At 42.0% G+C, this 19,951-nt stretch overlaps 1 protein-coding gene across 3 annotated transcripts in view; it reads left to right on the plus strand.

The window, feature by feature from the left end:
- ATP2A3 (ATPase sarcoplasmic/endoplasmic reticulum Ca2+ transporting 3) overlaps positions 1-17,141 on the plus strand; it is an 89,770-nt gene extending 72,629 nt beyond the window's left edge. The window contains exons 20-21 of one of the 3 annotated variants that reach the window (XM_034752417.1): positions 2,471-2,558; positions 11,025-17,141. In XM_034752417.1, coding sequence (XP_034608308.1) covers positions 2,471-2,558; positions 11,025-11,103 — 167 coding nt within the window. In that variant the 3' untranslated portion in view covers positions 11,104-17,141. The remainder of the gene's footprint in view (positions 1-2,470; positions 2,559-11,024) is intronic. The other 2 variants (XM_034752418.1, XM_034752416.1) reach the window with 2 other exon arrangements.
- Positions 17,142-19,951: the final 2,810 nt, after the last annotated feature.

Raw genomic sequence — 19,951 nt, forward strand, 5'->3', positions numbered from 1 at the left:
TATTTACAGAGCTCTGTGAATGATATTTAATATGCTAATATTTTCTTCTTGTTGTAATGAAATATCGCAGTGAGCAATCTCAACATCCTAAGTTAAATCTTCCCTTTCTTTTCTTTTTTTTGACAAACACTGTAGTCTTTCAATAATTCAACCAGTGGCCTTCAAAACTCTGCCCCACTACTTTCCTGCCATCCTCCTAAGCCGACCTCTGGTATTTGTTCCTTCATTAGTTAACTCATATTCTCCAGAACTTGGCACTAAATCAGAATCTGGGGTCTGACATTTAAAGTGACTGGGATTGTAGTAGATGAATGGAGACTGCTTTTTAAAGGGAGTTTACCCAACCCAGCAATGTTGCCAGAAAGAACATAGACATCAAGATGGGAAGCTGTCCCGCCGATCCTTCTTTTCAGAATTCCCATGACAGGAAGAAGGCTTAAGGGGTTCTGGCTGTCACCTTGCAAAAGAAGGGAGCCTAGATGGCCAATCCCAGGTTACTTTTGTTGCTCCTCCTCATTTTTAGCTTGCTGGAATGTTGCTCCTCTTATCACGGGTGAGTAGTGGATGACCTGGCAGAGTACTTTAACTGTGTTTTTTCTTCACCTTGGGTAGATACTTTGACCATATTAATAATCATTCCATTACAGGCAGCATGTGTCCAGGATGCCTTTCTTAGTACTTCTTCCTTTTCACTTCTGAAGACAGGTCTCTTCTGCCATGTTGAGGAGGGATTCCTTAGGATTGTAATCATTAGGGGACAGCTTGGTCACTGGTGAGGACAAGCATGTGCCTTCTGAGATAGTGCTTATGAAAAGCTATCTTTTCAAATGCTTTGCTACCATATAGTTTGCGTGGCTTCTTCAAGAACACCTGTGCAGCCCCATTGCTTTCATATTATACACTAACACCTGATCAGTGGGGCTGCACAGATGTCCTTGAGGACCTACTTTGGCCCACAGAACTCTTCCATTACTGGGGATGATCCACAAGACAGACAGACTCCAGCTTGTTTCTCTTCAGCCTGCAAACTCACCTGAGCTCTGAGCTTTGTTTCATAAACAATCTTCTTGACTTACAAACTGTGTATATTTTTATATGGAAATATTGAATAGGGAACCGCACTGTGCTATTTTTAGAGTTACTTTTTAGGGCAGAACCACCCTTTAAGATTGCCAAGAGCCACAAGTACTGAACAAGCAATCTTTCTGTGACTCTTGGACAGTTGTGCAGCCATTGTACAGTGACACCAGTCCTGTGTAGGTGCAATGGCAAATCTGAAGATGAAGATTAGGTGCGCTCTGCCACCCAAAGCATGAGCATCCCTGCATTGCCTCGCTTCCTGAAATGTGCTGGCACTTTCAAAGGTGCCCTTGCTTTCTTGCCTCCTCCAGCTGGACTGTGTCAGAAGGTGAAAGGTGATGTAATTCACTGGAGAGGGTGTATATGCCAACGGCATGTCCGATTTGCTCAAGGATACGTCATTAGTAAGACCTGCCTCTGCTAAGGAGATTCAGCTAATGTGTTAAAGGCCTGTGCTTTCAGAGCAAAAGTTCTCTCTAGATATCACCATGTAGTCTCTGGGAGGTCATCACATATGGTGTAACTATGAAGCCATCTGGAGCTGTTACAAAAGATAATGCAGCACCAGCTTTGGATAAGATCAGGCCCTATGGTTTCCTGTTCAGCACTTGGCCTTGTTCCAGGCAAATGCTTCCGATCCTTTGTGGGCAGAATGCTGCGACAGTCCTCTTCCTCTCTTGTTCACAAAGATGCGCAGTCTGATGACTGGAATGAGACTCTCCTCTGGCACTGCTGTATTGGCCAGAAAGGATCATGGGGTTACAATTTCATTGGTGTACCCTAGTTGTGTGTCCTTCTACAACAGCCTCTCACACCTCTATCCAGTCCTCCTAATAGGCTTCTTCAGGTGTTGCCTCTCTATTGATTTAACTGTAAGGTCTTTCAGAAAGTTAGTCAGACTCTTGCTTCTCTCTACCTTACCCTCAACTCCCAATAACCAAGTGTAATGATAGTCTTGTGGGTTAAGGGCTTGGGAGACCTGGGTTCATTTCCCAGGCTCTCCCACAGACTCCTTCTATGACCATCATCTCCCAAGGGGGCTTTGGCTGCCACTGTAATACAAACAAGAATTTCCAGAAGTGATTGCACCAGCTATTGAGGATTCTAGCTACTGGGTCCCATCTGCCATGCTTCCAACCCACCCGTTTGTCTGCACTGTTTGCCATGCAGCTGCATCATGCTAATGCTGATTTCTGTGACTGGCCTTTGTCTGAACACTGCGTCACAATCTCTTGCCACTATTTAATTGCAGCAAGAGAACAAAATCATACCAGCCTGTGCTTCAATTGTCACATTGAAAAACCCCAAACTCCTGTATTTACTCCACCTAATTCCTCTGAAAACATTTTAAAAACCAATCCTTAAATCTAGCATTGTCATTTTTCACCAGGAATTCTCAGGACAGTCAGACACACGTGGAGTGGGGAGCACCAGCTGAAAACCTGCAGGAGTCCAGATCAAACAGGGTTGGCTCTGTTGTGTGTATTGTCCTTGTCCATCATGTTCCTGCACCTGTGCCAGACTCTCTCATGTGCTGTGGTGACCTGGTTGTACAGCATCTTGGTGGAAACGCTGAACAGCACAGGCCCCACTCTGAAAAATGTCCTGCAATTGTTTAGTCTGTGATTATTATTCAATAGTAGTAGGACAACAAGATCAAACAGCATCTCCAGTTCCTTTGTCAATCACAGACCTACACTGTGTTCTAAATAAGAAAAGCATGTGTGTTTGCGTAGGAGGGGTGGTACGTTATCAGAGATGTTCTCACAACTAAAATATTATATTACATAGCCCCGAAAGGTCAGATGTTATGCAATGGCTTAGCTCCACTGACATCAGTTTACATCCGCTCATGATCTGGCCTCAAGGTCAGAATTTTCAGAAGGACTCAGCACCTGCAACCAGGGCCACATTTTCAGATGACGTCAACGCACTGGGTGTTGAGCTCTTCTCGTAATCTGGTCATTATTTTGGTGCCATGAGAGCTGAGCTTTCTAGTCCAAGTGGCCTCAGTTGTGGGTGCTACACAACTGAAATTCTACAGAGTAGAGTGGTGGCTAGCAAGTGTTCGCTTGCCAAAGGAGGCTTAGTGCATGGGAAGGAGGAGGCTCTTCCAGCCATAGAGAACTGCACAAGGAAGGACTTTACTGGACTTTGCTCCATAAGGCTGTTACTTCTGATAATGCTCTCGTAAAGGGGAGATTCCACTCACTACTTGTTTAATATTTGACCATATTTTCCCTTTTTCAAGTGTCAATAAGTCTCTTGAGTGGCTTTCTCTGCTAAAAAACATTAGAGGCAGAAGTGCAGGTGTCAGGTTGGAACAAATACATTGATGCAAACTCTGGAGGCTGAAAAAGTGTCGTCCCAAAGGCTCAACCTCATGCTTTACAGCTAGAAAATCACTTCTGAGAATGTAGGAACTGACAGACCAGATCGGTGCAATGGTCCATCTAGTCCAGGGGTAGGCAACCTATGGTACGTGTGCCGAAGGCGGCACACGAGCTGACTTTCAGTGGCATTCACGCTGCCTGGGTCCTGGCCACCGGTCCAGGGGGCTCTGCATTTTAATTTAATTTTAAAGGAAGCTTCTTAAACGTTTTAAAAACCTTATTTACTTTACATATAACAATAGTGTAGTTATATATTATAGACTTATAGAAAGAGACCTTCTAAAAACGTTAAAATGTATGACTGGCACGCGAAACCTTAAATTAGCCTGAATAAATGAAGACTCGGCACCCCACTTCTGAAAGGTTGCCGACCCCTGATCTAGTCCAATACCCTTTCTCTGATAGTGACCAGCACCAGATGCTTCAGGAGGAGTGGACAATTATGGAATCATTGGCCGATAGGGGAAGCTGCTTTTTAACTTCTGTGAGGTTGTGGTTAATGTATGGTTTCAAGCATAAGGGTTTTTATCTCTTTTATAAGGTGGGATTTTCAAAAACACTTAAGAGTTGGGCCCCCAGTTCCCATGGAAGATCAATGGGAGTTGAGAATTTTTGAAAATGCCACTCATATTTTTCACTCTATATAATGTAAGTGAGGCTCCTCTCATTATCCACATAAATGTCCAGTCCAATCCTGCTAAACTCATGGATTAATTGTATCTTGTGGCAATGAGTTCCACTGATATATGCTTTGTGTGAAAAAAGTGCTTTCTTTTATCAGTTTTACATTTGTTGGCTTTCTGTTTGATTGAATGTCTCCTCATTCTCAGACTGGGAGACGGCTTGGACATTCCAATTTACCGTGTCGTCTCTCTAACCCTCATTATTTTATATATCTCTATTATGTCTCCTCTTACTCATCTCCCCTCTAAACTAAGCAGTCCTGATCTTTTCAGTCTCTCTTCACATGGCAGTTTTTTCATGCCTAGAATAATTTTCATCACCCATCTCTGGACCCCTTCTATATTTCTGTTCTAACTATTTTATTTGAGGTAGGGTGACCAGAACTTAGCCTGGTATGACCAGTAAGAGTGCATTGTTGGATTTATATTGCACAGAGCTGCCCAAAACAATGCCCAGATCTTTTTCCTGAGTCATTTCAGTTAATTTAAAGTTTGGAGGAGTAGTTGAAATTAATCCTTCCAATGCTCTTTACCTTTCATTTGTCATCTCGAAATTCCATTTGCCTTCATGCTGCCCTTTCATCCAGCTCTATTTCCTTGCCTAGTTTAGACTCATAGACTTTAAGGCCAGATTGGACCATCATGATCATCTAATCCAGTGGTTCTCAACCAGGTGTATGCATACCCCTGGGGGCACACAGAGGTCTTCCAGGGGGTACATCAACTCATTTAGATACTTGCCTAGTTTTATAATTGGCTACATAAAAAGCACTAGTGAAATCTAAACTAAAATTTCATACAGACAATGACTTGCTTATACTGCTCTATATACTTATACGCTGAAATGAAAGTATAATATTTATATTCCAATTGATTTTTTATAATTGTATGGTAAAATGAGAAAGTAAGCAATTTTTCAGTAATAGTGTTGTGACCGGAGTCCTAGTGGGGAGCAGACTATGGTCACTCAATTAGGGTGAACTGCAAAGAATGGGGCAGACAATCCTCATAAAACTGGTGGATATTCCAATACTTAGATTTACCAAGTCAGCATAAAACAGCTTCTTTATTATCTTACTGGTTACTCAGAAGTCCAAACAGCACAGTTCCCTTAAAGTGATCCAGCCTCAGGCCTCCATCCAGGTACCCACATCAAATATAATGAAAATTTCTGTAAATCTTATTTCATCATATAAAAGAAAAGGCTCTACCAATCCCAAAGGATCGAACACATTACCTCCCAGGTTAGTGAATGTTTCAGATCTTACCCAAATACATGCTACAGCCAATTCTTATTAATTAAACTAAAATGTATTAAAAAACGAGAGAGAGAAAGAGAGAGAGTATGGTTAAAAGATCAATATACATACAGACATGAGTTCAATTCATTGAGGTTCAGATTCATAGCAGAGATGGTGAGTTTTGTAGCTGCAAAGAGTTCTTTCAGAAATAGTTCCTGGGTTATAGTCCAATGTTCAAATCTCATATTCAGGGCATACCAGCATAACTGGGACCTCAGTCTTGCAACTCAAACTTCCCCTGATGAAGCCGAAGCAGATCTGAGATGATACAATCAGGACCCAACAATCTTTTATACAATTTCATGTCTTTTGATAAGTTGGAGTTTCTCAGAGAATAAAAGATAATTAGGATGACTTTGAAGGAGGTCTATCACCGGTACTTAGCTATATGAATTAACATAAGACTATTTGCTTGTTCCTCCACCATTCGCAGTACATTTCAAAGAGAGATGAATACTGAGATATCCTGTGTTTACAATTCATTTAAATGATAGAATGTTCTTTTGACCTCTGAATTATCAGAGTACAGCATAGACAGGGACTGTTGGTTACATCATTGACCCTATTCATACATATGTAAATACACAAAAACACTATCTCTCCACATGGCTTTTGAGGGTTATTTATTTTGCAGGAGTTTAACCCTTTCTAGCCATGCGTCACAAGTATGCTGTGACACATTTGTATTTTTATGTCTGATTTTGGAAGCAAATAGTTTTTTAGTGAGGTGAAACTTGGGGGTACACAAGACAAATCAGACTCCTAAAAGGGGTACAGTAGTTTGGAGCCACTGATCTAGTCTGACCTCCTGCACATTGCAGGGCACAGAACCTCACCCAGCCACTCCTGAAATAGGTCCCTAACCTCTGGCTGAGTTACTGAAGTCCTCAAATCATGCTTTAAAGATTTCAAGTGACAGAGAATCCACCATTTACAGTAGTTTAAACCTGCAAGTGATCCGTGGCCCTTGCAGAGGAAGGCAAAAAACCCTCAGGGTCTCTGCCATTCTGAGCAGGGGGAAAATTCCCTCCCGACCCCAAATACGGCAGTCCGTTAGACCCTGAGCATGTGGACATAACCCCCCGAGCCAGACACCTGGGAAAGAAATCTCTGTAGTAACTCAGAGCCCTCCCCATCTAGTGTCCCATCACTGGCCATAGGAGATATTTGCTGCTAGCAGTCGCAGATGGGCTACATGTCATTGTAGGATGTGTCATCATACCATTCCCTCCATAAACGTATCAAACTCAGTCTTGTTTCTCACATCTTTCTCTTGACTATCTTTAAATATTCTTTTCTTATCTGAAATGTTGTCACGTTGTTGTGTTCAATGCCTCTTCCAGATCATTAATCGCTATATTGGACACTACTCCTAGAATGGAACTTTGGGCCACTGCACTGATGACCTTTTTGCCTTGTTGAAAATTGGCCAGTTCCCCACCTTCTTGTTCTGTCTTTTGGGTCAATTTAGAACCCATGACTGAATTTTATTCCCCATGTCAATGAGGCTTTTGGAAACGCCAAATATGTTGTCAATCATCTCTCCTTTATTCCCCTAATCTGTTGACACAAATAGTTCTAGTAGATTGGAGAGGCATGATTTCCCTTTACAAGAACTGGGCTGGTTTATCCTTATATCACCTTTATTTAGTTTTTTTTTTTTTTAATAATTCTCTTTAATTATAGTTTCAACCAATTTCACTTTGGAGTGAAGGGTAAGCCCTAACCGGTGTGCAATTCCCAAGAACAGCTCTAGAGCCTTTGTGTAGGTGCTCTTGCTATCCTCTAGTCCTGTGCTGCAACAGTTGATTTTAACTAAAGGTTGCATATTTGTTAGCAGCTCAGCCCCTGAGAATAATTTGCCCCATTATCTGCACATGAGGTCAATTCTATTTCACCTCCACACTTTAAAACCCTCTGACTGTTCTAGTGCTATGACAAATGGGTGTGGAGATAGTGGACATATGTAGGGCCTGATTCAGATCTTGCTTACACAGCTGTAAATCAGGAATAACTCTGTCAATGAAATTACATCTGTGGCAGATCAGCATTGGGGCTACAGGTTCTTAAACCCAACATAAAGAGAAGGTTTTGCTAAATAGTGGGGATATAAATTCTACTGATCGTAAATAAGCCACAACGTTTAGGAAACACCTTCTCTCCCCCCCCCCCCCCCCTCATATCTCACAAAAATACCTTCACATTGAAACAATAACCGACCATAAAAGGCATTCAAAAGCACATGTGAATCTCCATAGCGATGCATTAACAATGTGGACTAAACAGTTATTGTCTCTAATGGAGTCTGAGAGCAGCAGGGAAGATGGTGTTATGTTTCCAAGTCTATTGAGTGTCATTGTACGTTAATTTCTCTCTTGTTACCTTAGCCAAACTGTCATGTGGAAAGGAAAAGAATGTTTCCAGATATAAGTCAGGTTGTTTGAGCTGAGAGGAGTTACTCAGGAGAGTATTGCTGCTCCTTTGGAATATGTCAACATCCACCTTAATGCCCTGCTGGCTTTTTGAAGGCCCTCTTGTCATGCTTTGGGGAATGCAGGAAGAAAAGAACTTTTCAGGGGTGGTCAATTATATTTTTGTCAAGTCCGAATTTCTTGGTCAAGGTATAGTCAAGGTCCAGACTCCAGAGGAAAATAATAACAATAATGATAATAGTAAGTCAATAAAAAAGATACTGGGGTCCGTTCAGTAGCGTCTGGTGGTCCAGATTTGGCCCGCAGTTGGCCTATTGACTACCCCTGCTTCATATAATCAGATACACAGGTCTGGGGTGGCTCCATTTCAGGGAGTCGGTGCTCATGAAAGGAGCCACAGTAGACTGAGACCCTTAGAAACTGAAGTCCTGTATTTAGCCAAAGAACAGGGGCAGCACAAACTTCCTCAAAAATGTGCCTCAGCGGTTCCAGAGGGAGCATCTCAAGGCACAAGAGGTTATTTCAGTTTCCATCCCTTTTCAGGCTCTCGGTCTCAGCTAACACTGCCAGCAAGGGTGCCAGCAGTATTTGGCATTTATTTCCAGAGGCACAGATTATATTGCTTTTTGTTTGCTGCCATATAGGTTGGGGGGGGAGAGTGCTGTGTCCAAACATCTGAATTCCTCCAGTGCCTTCGGTCGCTAGGAGAGTGGTAATAAAACACACCGAAAAGGCAGGTGTCCATGATCTTGCGTGAGCCCAGTACACATCCTTTGGCCAAAATTTACAAGCGTTCAAAGCAGTGACTACATCAAAGGCTTCTGCATTGTGAGGCAGGAATGAAATTGGAGCTGGTGAAGTGGCTCTGCCTCTCAACTGGCTGTTTCTGCTGTCGTTCTTTGACTGATGATCAGAAATGTTAGGCTGGGATTTTCAAAGCAGCATAATGCAGTTAGATGCCCAAGTCCCATTAAAATTCGGGGGAGTTTGGCACCTGACTCCTTTGGGCTCCTTTGAAAATGCCAGGCTTAGTGCAGGGTATGACAACCCTTCACATCTACGGTGATTCTATTAAAAGCTTCTAGATAAACTTTTCAAAAGCATCTAAAGAGTTTAAGAGCCTAAATCCTAGGACTTGGACTCCTAAGTAACTAGGGTTCTTTTGAAAATGTTACACTATCTTTTTTTTTTTTTTAAACTGACACTTGTTACCAAACTCTGACGTGTCAGCTCTGAACTTTACAAAGATCCTTAAAACTCTGGGTTTTTTTTTGTTTTTGTTTTTTTTTTACCCATTTGTACTGCTAAGCACCACTTGGGTGCTCAGATGATACAGTTATGAATGCAATATAAATACACAGACCGCTGACTGTGCACTTTCCGTATCACTCTAGGAGGCATTGCTCATTTAGCCTGAGATTTTGATGTGTATGGCTGTGCAGTGGATGAAACTTCCCTTTGCACACTGGTGAAAATGTGCTGTGTAAACTGAGGAAGTGGGTGTACTTGTATTTAATTTCCAGGGGAACTGGAAATGATGGCAAACGATAATGTAATTTAGGTATTCCAGACATTATGGCTGGAAATTTCAAAGGAGTTAAGTGCCCAACTCTGGTTGCATCCCAGTGGGATTTGGGCACCTCCCTCCCATAGGTTCTCGAAAATCCAGCTAATGCAAAGAAAAGTGAACGAGTTAAAAATGTCTAAAATATAATATGAATAATTAGCCTAATGAGAAACTGCCATCTTAACAATTAAGTCTAAAGTGGGCCTGAAAGAGATGGCTTTCTCATCAGTAAGCAGTAAACATAAACATTTTGCAAAATAAAAGTTCTCTCTTCAAAACAGAACTTACCTTACAGTAACTTGATTTTCCAGAGGTGAAGCTGGATCTCTATCATTCCATACTGCTTTGCAGGGCCGGCTCCAGCTGTTTTGCTGCCCGAAGCGGGGGGGGGGGGGGAGATAAAGCCGCAATCAGCGGCAGCTCTACCATGCTGCTTCATTCTTCTGTGGCAATTCAGCGGCGGGTCCTTCCCTCCAAGAGGGACTGACGGACCCGCCGCCGAATCGCCTCCAAAGACCCGGACATGGCGCTCCTTTCTATTAGCCGCCCCAAGCACCTGCTTCCTTCACTGGTGCCTGGAGCCGGCCCTGCTGCTTTGTGTCATCAAATGGGGTCCTTGTGACTCAGGAACATTAAAACAACGGCCACCTAAGAGAGATGCAGCAGTCCCACTCAATGAAGAAAGAAACTGAAATACCATCAAGTATTTGTAATTAACTCTTTTCAGTGCACATTCTTATTGCCTATAGGCTAGATTCTGCCATCCTCCCTTGTGTTTTATAGTACCTTGCTTCTAGAAGTCACTATGACTGCTTGTGGGCTCAAAATGTGGCAGAATCTGGACCTACATAGTTAAGATGAGATTTTTTTCAAAGCTGCCATGGGGATTTGGACACCCGTTCCCATTTAAAAATAATTTTAGCTCTCTAAGGCACTGTTTCTAAATACTCTAGCTTTCCTTTAAGCCATAAATCACCTAATGCATCCCAGCAAGCATCTGGTTCTGCCATTGACAGGGTGAAGAAATTGGAGGAAAAGGCTGGTCTTGTGGCTCAAGCACAGGACTGAGTCAGGAAACCTGTGTTCTATTTCCTGCATGGCCATGACTTACTGAGAGACCCAGGGCAAGTCATTTAAGCTCTGTGCCTCAGTTTCCCAATTGGTAAAATTAAGTTAGTACATACCTCACAGTGATGTTATAAGGCTAAATTCTTTCGTGTTTATAAAGTGCTTGGGAATGCTCAGTTGAAAAGTGCTGTAGAATTCCCATGTAGTAGTACTGTTCCATGTTGGTTGTACTGGGGTTCGTGTATCCCCGCATGATGTATTGTGAGGTAGCCATTTCAAAAGTGAAGTCAAGCATTAAGAGCAAAAGCAGCAGATTCTACTACTCCATACTCACTGGATTGGATAGATGTGCATAGACAAACCCTAGATTGGCCTTTTCATAAGCCATCAGGTTATACAGGGTCCTACCCAGCTGTACGACTCAGTGAAATGTCTGTCTTGATAACATAATAGGTGCTTGGCTTGTTTTTTAACCATAGCCAATTTCCTTTGTTTTGCAGGAGACAAGGGCAAGAAATGAATGACATAAAGGAAACTCACTTTCTAAATAAAGAAACCCTAAGCTGTAACTCGGACTGAAGTCTTGCATGTTTGACCATCACTAGAAGCCAGCAGGACATGCATGTGTCCGACTATCAGACTAATGCGGGTGAATCGTCGAAAAGAAAAATACTGATTTTGTTTTTGTTTCGTAGCTTTTTTTCCCTGTATGTAATGGTGCAATTACTGGACAGCTAAATTATAGTTTTGGGGATGAAACTATATGTAACTGAGTCATTGTAACACAGCTCCTTGGGGGTCCGCTCCTGAAAAGTTTGAGACCCCTTAAAAAAATAGCCCCAATGTGTGAGCTCAGTAAGGCATCTTTTGTTTTGTAAAAATGTGGTAGGTGGGAGGTCATGCTTTCACAGTGGTGCACAGTATCTGTGCATGAGCAATGATGACAGAGGTGCATTCCAGAGCTGCGATGTGGCACAACAGACAGCATCTCAGTACCAAGGAAAAGCTTATCTGTGTGTGTGTGGGCAGGAGAGGTAAGCAAAGAAAGGTGCATGGGATGCAACAGGTGTATTCCAATTGACTTCCAATTTAGTAGAGTGATATCCACTAAAGTATAATACCTAGGTGGCAATGCTAGTGCTCTGGTAGCCACATTGCCTAGATGTCCAGCTTTGGTGGTTTCAGTGTACCTGTATCCTGGTATAATTACCAGTGTTGTAGAAATTGTGGACATGTATTTACTTGCAAAGATTTTTGTGGTGGAAGTTGAAACTTCCTCTATTTATCATATTATTCTCTATTCTATTTTCCTCTTGTGAAAATCTTGCACCTTCTCAGGCTCATCTGACACCAAAGCATGACCCAGTCCTCTTGTCCTTTCTCTTCTGTAGAACACCTTGTTAGCTCCCTTCCTGTGCTAAGCATCTCCACCTAAACAGCTTAAAACAAAACATGTTAATGGAGAACTCTGGATCCCATCACATCTAGTGCTCATTCCTGGTCAAATTTTCTGACTAGGTAAATCTAGACTACCTAGTTTTTAAAATATGACTACATAGAAAGTAGAATAAAAGACTTAAAAGGCAGTTGTCCATTAGTTAATGTCAGTTTTGGGAGACAATCTATGCTCCCAATATGATGATGAAAAAGGGAGAGGGATCACATGGGAGCAAAGGTTGTCTCCCAAAAATTGAGGTTAAGACTTTTATTCTACCACCTATATAATCTTATTTTTGAAACTCACGTAGACCATTTGACCAGGAATGGGCAGTAGATGTGGTAGGATCCAAAGTTCTTGATGAAGGGAAAAAGATGCCTACAGTTTTTCTTCCTTCTAAACTTCACCCGGGTGTATGCCGGAGCACCGGAGTCGGTTATTGCTTTGCTTTGCTATTATTTTGCTCCATTCCTATCTGGATCAGTTTCTATTTTATTTAAGTGTCTTAAAACCCCCAGTGCTTTTTCTTTCTCTTCCGTGCAGGCCAGCTGGCTGAACTTTGACAAGCTGGCTACCGTAGGTACAGTACGTGCCAAACACCATCCTTTCCTTTCTCTCCATCACCAGCATTGAAAAAGATGGGTCGCGCCCCCAGACCAATGGGAATGTACAGACTTGTTATACTACTGAGCTGATTTAATTGTACAGAAAACCTTGCATGAAATGTTGTTACTGTATTTAATATAGAATGTACTCAAGGAATTTTAATATGGAGCTTTTAAAAAACAAACATCTTTATAGATACTGTGTGATTACAGGAAAATCGTTCACCGAAAAATCACTATTTGCTTTCTTTGAGAATTTTTCTTTGTCCAACATGTTTTGTATGTTTCAGTTTTTAGAGCTGATTTAATTGAGCTGATTACACAGGCTGACTGATTCCTTTTTAGAGACCATTTTCAATGTGGGTGGAACTTACCCTTGAGCAGAGGGTCAGTAGATGATCCATACACCTCTTAAGCTCTCTAAAGAGGGTTTAAGTGGGACTTAAGTGGTGTGTGGGCCATCCATGCTTCTGTACAGAGGTGAATTCCACCGTGTTTTATTACAAAGATCCCCACCACTCCATGGCTTTCTGAACAGCCTGGGAAATAACTGGTGGGAATTTAATCAAATATTTAAGGGCCACATTCAGCCCTCATGTAACCAGAGCAACTCCATTGCCTTTAGGAGAACTGTTTCTGCTTATTCCAGGGTTGAGATTGATCCTCAACATCCTGCCCACCCTATTGGTGGTGGTGGAGGGGGTGTCCATGGAATGTAGTGCAACCAGAGCTGCAGAGTACTTGGTCTGTAAGTTATCCCTGTTGGTAAATGTTCATATCCACCAGAGATCCATATTGGATTATGGGGAGTCCCGGCCAGATCTGCAGCTCTTGTGAATCTCTGTTGCTCTACTGGAATTACATTGATTTACACCAGCTGAAGATCTGACTTGTGACTTTTTTGGTACCCAAATGTGTGTATTTTCTAAAGCTTTGGATATTATTTTAAAATCTGTAACAAAGAGGGTTTAAAATATTTACAAAACGTGTGTCTTGGGCAAGCACGAGACAGGCAAAGATATGACGTCAGTAACTTTTAAGTCCTCTATTAAATTCCTTTTGGTCATTTTGCTTTGCCTCATCTGATGCCAAGAAGGTGGGGACAATTATGTTAAGGCATTGTGATTGTACATTGTGAGGAAGAGGCAGGGGAAATATTAGGTTTTATTGGATTGGTTTTAATTTACGCTCAACACAGCTAAAATGCACTATGGTGGTTCACTGTGCCTGATGTTGGATTGAAATTGTGAAATTACAGGATATGAAATTCAGCAGATGGAGTGCAACAACTCTCAGCCATGTTCCATGCCAAAGGCTTACTCTTCCCAGTAGCAGCAGGTTTTGTCTTAAAATTCTGTTTGCCCTTTTCTCACTGTAAGCTTCTGGGTCAAATCAGTGGAACCTGCACTAAGGACACCTTCAACAGGTATTCACTCTACTAAGGGTGACCTATTTTAAAGTATCCCCATTTTCTAGTATGATCCCTCATTGAAGAACCGTGTCTCATTTTTTCTTTTGTTGCTTGTCACGTGGCTGCCTGCTTTAAGACTGGTTTCCCGATAGACATTTTGGGGTTGTGGAGGGTTATAGTTCAAATATTTTAATGAAATAGAAAAATGTCCTTAGATCAAAATTATTTTTCCTTTACGCTTTGGTGAAGGGTCAGGATAAATCGCATAGAAGTTGTTTATTATTTGTATGTCACCAGCAGTGTGCTGATTGCTTTAACATGCTGTAGTGGTTCTTCTGCGAACTTGAAGGTGGTTAAAGACCTAATCCCATTGATTTCAATATGGTTTGGATCGGGTCTGAATTGCATCTTACTGAAACATTTGATTGTGTGCAATAGAATGGAGATGTGCACTGGAGTGGCTTCTTTTTTTTTTTTTCCCTGATTGCATGTTGCAAAAGGAAGCCTGTGAGGAAAAGCTGCCTAGTCTCACTTCCGTTGGAAACCAGGATCTAGGAATCACAATCATTGCCTTCTGGTGTATTCAGATTCTTTATAATAGTTTAGTCTCTTTCCAACAATACTTCGAGCCAGCCTGGGCCATTACAATAGATCCTCCTAAACAGGAGCAAATCATTCATCATGCATCACAGCCTGAGCACCAGAAAAGTAGCCTGTGTGGTTGTCCATGAGCACTTTAAATTAATTTCTCAGGGGCCATTCAACATGTTGGATCACACCTGTAAAATAAACATGGAAGGCAAGGAAGAGGCTCTCCTCTCTTGGAAGAGCACCAAGTGTGAGCATTGGGCAATGGCTATGAAGTCCACATTATGCTGTTTGAGGACTTGAATATCCTTGTGGCCGATGACTGGATAAATTCTCTCCTACCAAGAACTCTCCCATGGAACATCCATCATCTGGGAAGGGTGCATTATGTATGTGAAAAGACAGCTGTTGCTTGAAACAGCAGGGTGTGTGGAGGGGGAGGGGGCGGGGAGAGATTACTAGTATCACATCTGAAATGTATTTTCTCCCCTAATTCCTCTATTGGCCAAAATATGGCCAAAGTTCTTGATTCTGATTCCATACATTGTCTGTTTGATTGGCATGGTGCCTTTCACAAGAATCTGGCACTGTCATGATGATATTGTCTTATTTACGTTTCTAATACTTGGCCAATCCAAGACCAGGGTGGTACCATAAGGTGTCCTAATAGTTAGAAATTGGAGGTTTGGCCTTTATGGGAAGAATTGGTGGGTAACTTTAAAGGGACCCTTAATTCATGCAACAAACGTGGGGCTGGAGAAAAGGGTTTATAAATGGAGCTTTTGGGAAGCCCCATCCTATCTAGGTGCACAGTACAGTAGATGGGTGGGGTGTGAAAAGCCAGATCAACAGAAGGATCCTGAGGTGGCAAGTTTCAGTTCCTGTTGTACACTTCACATTTACTATGCTGATTAGAACTTAAAGCCCTAGTCCTGCCAACACTCCGGTTACGGAGCTCAATCTAACCACCATGGTAGTCAATGGGTGTTGTTTCACTGACTTCAATGAGCTTTGGGTCAGACTGATGAGTCCATCCCATTTAAATTTTAACAGACAAATGTTTGCAAGATTAAGGCCTAGATTTGTTTTTTGTATCGTGGAATAGCCACGGTCTTAAATAGAATACTGCATGAGATTCCTGACTGAAAAATTAATGGGTGGAAGAGCTGCAGAAAATCACAGGATCGTCCCATCCCACTATTAATACTTCACATTCTGAACCACTGTAGACACAGACTACGTAAGACCCACCAAACAAATATCCAATGGGGAAACCTTTTAAGAAGTAGTCTCCAAGTGGGTTGCCTTGGGCACTGGCCATGGTCCTGATTAAAGAAAAGAAGCCGAGCATTGATTGAAAGGTCTTACAATGCATACAAAGGGTCTGCACCGGGATTTAATATCTTTATGGACCATTTGGCAATTTATCCATCATCCTTAGGAATCTCCTCCCTTTTTTCTCCCACCCCCACTTCATTTTCTAGGTTGAGCATGGTCCTGGCATGGATGAAAAACACTTCAGACCTGCATAATGCTTCTCTAAAGAGTTGCATACATGCAACCTGTATTTTCTCTATGCTGTGATATGTATTTTTATAACAATCTAGATGTTTTCAAAGGTTTTATCTTCACTTATCCCCTCCTACCATCAATCTACCTGTCTCAGCAATCCCCTACCCACTGATTCCCAAAGTATTTTTAATACTCAGATTTTCACTGCCACTTTCTCCCACCAGCTTTTGATTATCCTACCAACCCTCCACTGCTACCTTGAATTGCATGTCAGCCTGTTCATTCAGCTTAGCAAGAGAAGAGCAGTGGAGGTGGTTTTATGCTGCCAAAATAAAGACCTCTAGACCCCATGAGGCTGGTAACAATGGTTTCTGCTGGGCATAGATTGGGATGATCCTGGGTTTAGGGTATGCAGGAACAAAATTAGTGAAAAGACAGATATGGGGGGAGATACAAGTGTCCCTTGCATCCTCTCCTTTTGGTGCCATTCAGCTTTTGGTAATGCAAGAATGGAAAACGAAATGAGTCTAGAATAGATCTCTGTGCTCTGTATATACAAGAGCCTAGACAGGTAGGTGTACCCTACCTTAGGGATATCTGTATAGCAGACTCATGCCCATGCTATGTGGAGTCTGTGCTGTGTTTTGTCTGTACTCGAGACCATGAAGAGAGAAAACACTGACTTGTTTACAGGTGTCATTAGTGTCATGGCTTGAATCTCTGAACGTAGCAATTTTGCTACGATGCCTGAGCAGCCGAATCTAGAAACCTTGTTGAGTTTGCACTTCCTAGTGAAAGATAAATTGTTACATCTTTTTAAAAGAGTTGTGTGGGGGTAGAATTGAAACAAACAAGGTTTCCTATTTTATTATGAGAGATATTTTTCCACTAAATTACTGATTCCTAAATGGTGTACTTTGTCTGATGTAAATAGCCAGGTGTAGCGTGAAGACTTAAGAAGGGTCATTGTAGTCACATATGTATGATCCACTCTGTTCGCACAATATTGAGCTGATTTGTTTTATACTTACGAAATTACGGAAATAAAAGCAATTTTACTGGATGACTCCGATTCTGCTTTTCTTTCCTATTCATTATTCATTTTGTGGCCATTATTTAGCCCTTAATCTGGGGCATAAAAGATCTTGGCATGTGGACTCAACTTTTTAGGCCAACCAGGGTTTATTTCTAAATAGTAACAGTTCCTTAAAATTTGTTCAGATTCTTAACTTGAGATTTTCGGTGGAGCATATTAACAGCATGTCCCAAAGGAGGTGGTTGATCCAAAGTCTGTTGAATCATTGATTTCACTGCATACTGTTTATATAATTGAGGGATTAAAAAAGAAAATAAGGGGTCTTAATGTCACTAGATCACAATTTCCTGTGGATTCTGGTAGCAGCCAAGATAGAAATATAACATGACTGCAATCCCTGGCTGCAGGTAGTACATCTGCTTCCAATTCTGGTTGAAACTGGGAATTAGAAACGTGGCTATGGATGGTTGTGGAGAAGTTTTAGAGAGTGCAAATTCAATTTGAGGGTATGGCAATACAAAAATTATTTCCTCATGTATCCAAAGTAGTTCCCCGACCCTCAGCATGTGTGTTTTGAAAGTGTTCTGCATGTGCGGTGGTCACCAAAAATGCTTTGTGTTTTCACTGCCATTTAGGAATGTGAAATGATTGAGGGTTGTACTTTAAAGAGCTACGTTCACAGCTTACTATAAATCAATGGTCCACTGCGATCAGACTCCACTGACCTATACACCAGCTGAGGGTCCGGCCCAAGCATGTGTTGTCCTCCCTTTCTAGAGAGCTCATGCTTGTTAGCAACATGCTGACCCTGAGAGTTGGAGCCTAGGCAGGCTTTATAAACAGCTTGTTTATAACATGGTTGGGCACTGGCCAGGGGAACACACTCAGCATCTTTCTAATAAGAATCCTGCTCTAATAAAATATATAGGCTTTCTTTTGGAAATAGAGCACAAGTGCAGACCAGTGCCGGAAGAGCTGGCCTGCAACACTGCTGCAGAAAAGGACACTTCATTCCCTCATTATCCATTGCAGAATAATCCTGAATCTGTATAAGCTCTACTGCACCAAAATCAACGAGCAGCCTGACCAATGCATGCTGCAGGCCAACCACTGGGAGATGTTTCTGCCTGGGATTAAATCCGGGGAGCAAGGGGGGATTTGCTGGGGGAGAAGAGGGGATAGCAAAGTGAAAGGGGTAGGGCTGAGAAGGAGGGGGAAGTTGCCTGGGCATCCTCTTCATGATCTTCCTAAATTTAGACCAAAATCTCAAATCCTGCCTCTACCTGATGTTTGAGCAAAGTGAAGCCCCCTGCCCTGCCCCTAACTCTCCAATGGCTGATCATAAGGGCACTAACATTTTTATTCAGAAGTAAAGTTTAACTTGGGGGTGTATCTGCCTGATTGGTTCCATGCTGCTATACAAGAGACTTGTCACTTTGGACAATGCCCTAAGGCTGCATGGGTAGCTGGTTGTGCTGGTGATAAGTACAACATCCTCATCCTAGTGTTTTATCCAGCCTCCAGCTGAATTTTCCAATGAAGGTTTATTCTGTTTCCTCTCTCTGCACAATTCATAAGACATCTCTTTGGGGGAAAGAAACATCAGGGTGTATTTACAGCTGGCCCTCCCTGCTGGATACTAAGACTGAGATTTTTTTATTATTTTTTTTCATAGCTGCCCAAACTGATTTCCTATTAGTTTTAATGGGAATGGTACATCTGACTCCCTTAGGGTGACATTTTCAGGATTCCTAAGTGTTTATTTTAGAGTTGGCTAAGTCGTTGCCAAGTTATTTGTAAGATTGGATGTGTTGCCATGGCAGCTAAGGAATGCAATGCCATTTATTTTCCCCACATAGTTTAGTTAATGCCGTCAGAACTATTTGTCAGAGTGCACGCTGTAGGGCAGGAAAGCATATACACCGAATAAAGCTGAAACCACAGGGAAGAAGCTTAGGAGGTAAAGGACAAGTCAAAATTGGAAATAAAACTGAACATGTTGTTTTGCATAGACATTATGTAGACTTATCTGCAAATATTTTCCCCCTATCGCTCTCACCATTGCATATCCATGACCCCAGCTCCAGCTGGGATCAGGGTCCCATTGTGTTAGGTGCTGTACACACACAGTGAGATGTTCCTTACAATCTGAGCCTGGGATTTTCAACAGAACCAAAGGGAGATTGAACTTTAAAGGGAGTTGGGTGACAGACTTCCTTTGGTTCTATTGAAAATCCCAGCCTGACTCACAGAAAGGCCATCTTGAGGTTCCTGCCAATCCTGCATCTAACCCAGTTCCACTGCATTATCTAGACAGTCCCCTGGGTTAGACAAACACCTGTCAGGATCCACAACCTTTCAGAAGTGGTGTGCTGAGTCTTCATTTATTCACTCTAATTTAAGGTTTCGCGTGCCAGTCATACATTTTAACATTTTTAGATGGTCTCTCTAAGTTTATATTATATAACTAAACTACTGTTGTATGTAAAGTAAATAAGGTTTTTAAAATGTTTAAGAAGCTTCATTTAAAATTACATTTAAAATGCAGAGCCCCCTGGACCACTGGCCAGGACCCAGGCAGTGTGAGTGCCACTGAAAATCAGCTCGCGTGCCACTTTTGGCACATGTGCCATAGGTTGCCTATCCCTGGTCTAACCTGTTCTTAAAAACTTCCAGTCAAAATGATTCCACAACCTCACTAGGCAATTTGTTCCAGTGCTTAACTACCTTGACAGTAGGAAACTTTTCCTAATAATTAAAGATTTCCCTTGCTACAATTTAAGCCCATTATTTCTTGTCCTCTCCTCAGTGGTTAAGGAGAACAATTTATCACCCTC

Source organism: Trachemys scripta, chromosome 18 (assembly GCF_013100865.1).
Source record: "Trachemys scripta elegans isolate TJP31775 chromosome 18, CAS_Tse_1.0, whole genome shotgun sequence".
Classification (NCBI taxonomy): Eukaryota; Metazoa; Chordata; order Testudines; family Emydidae; genus Trachemys; species Trachemys scripta.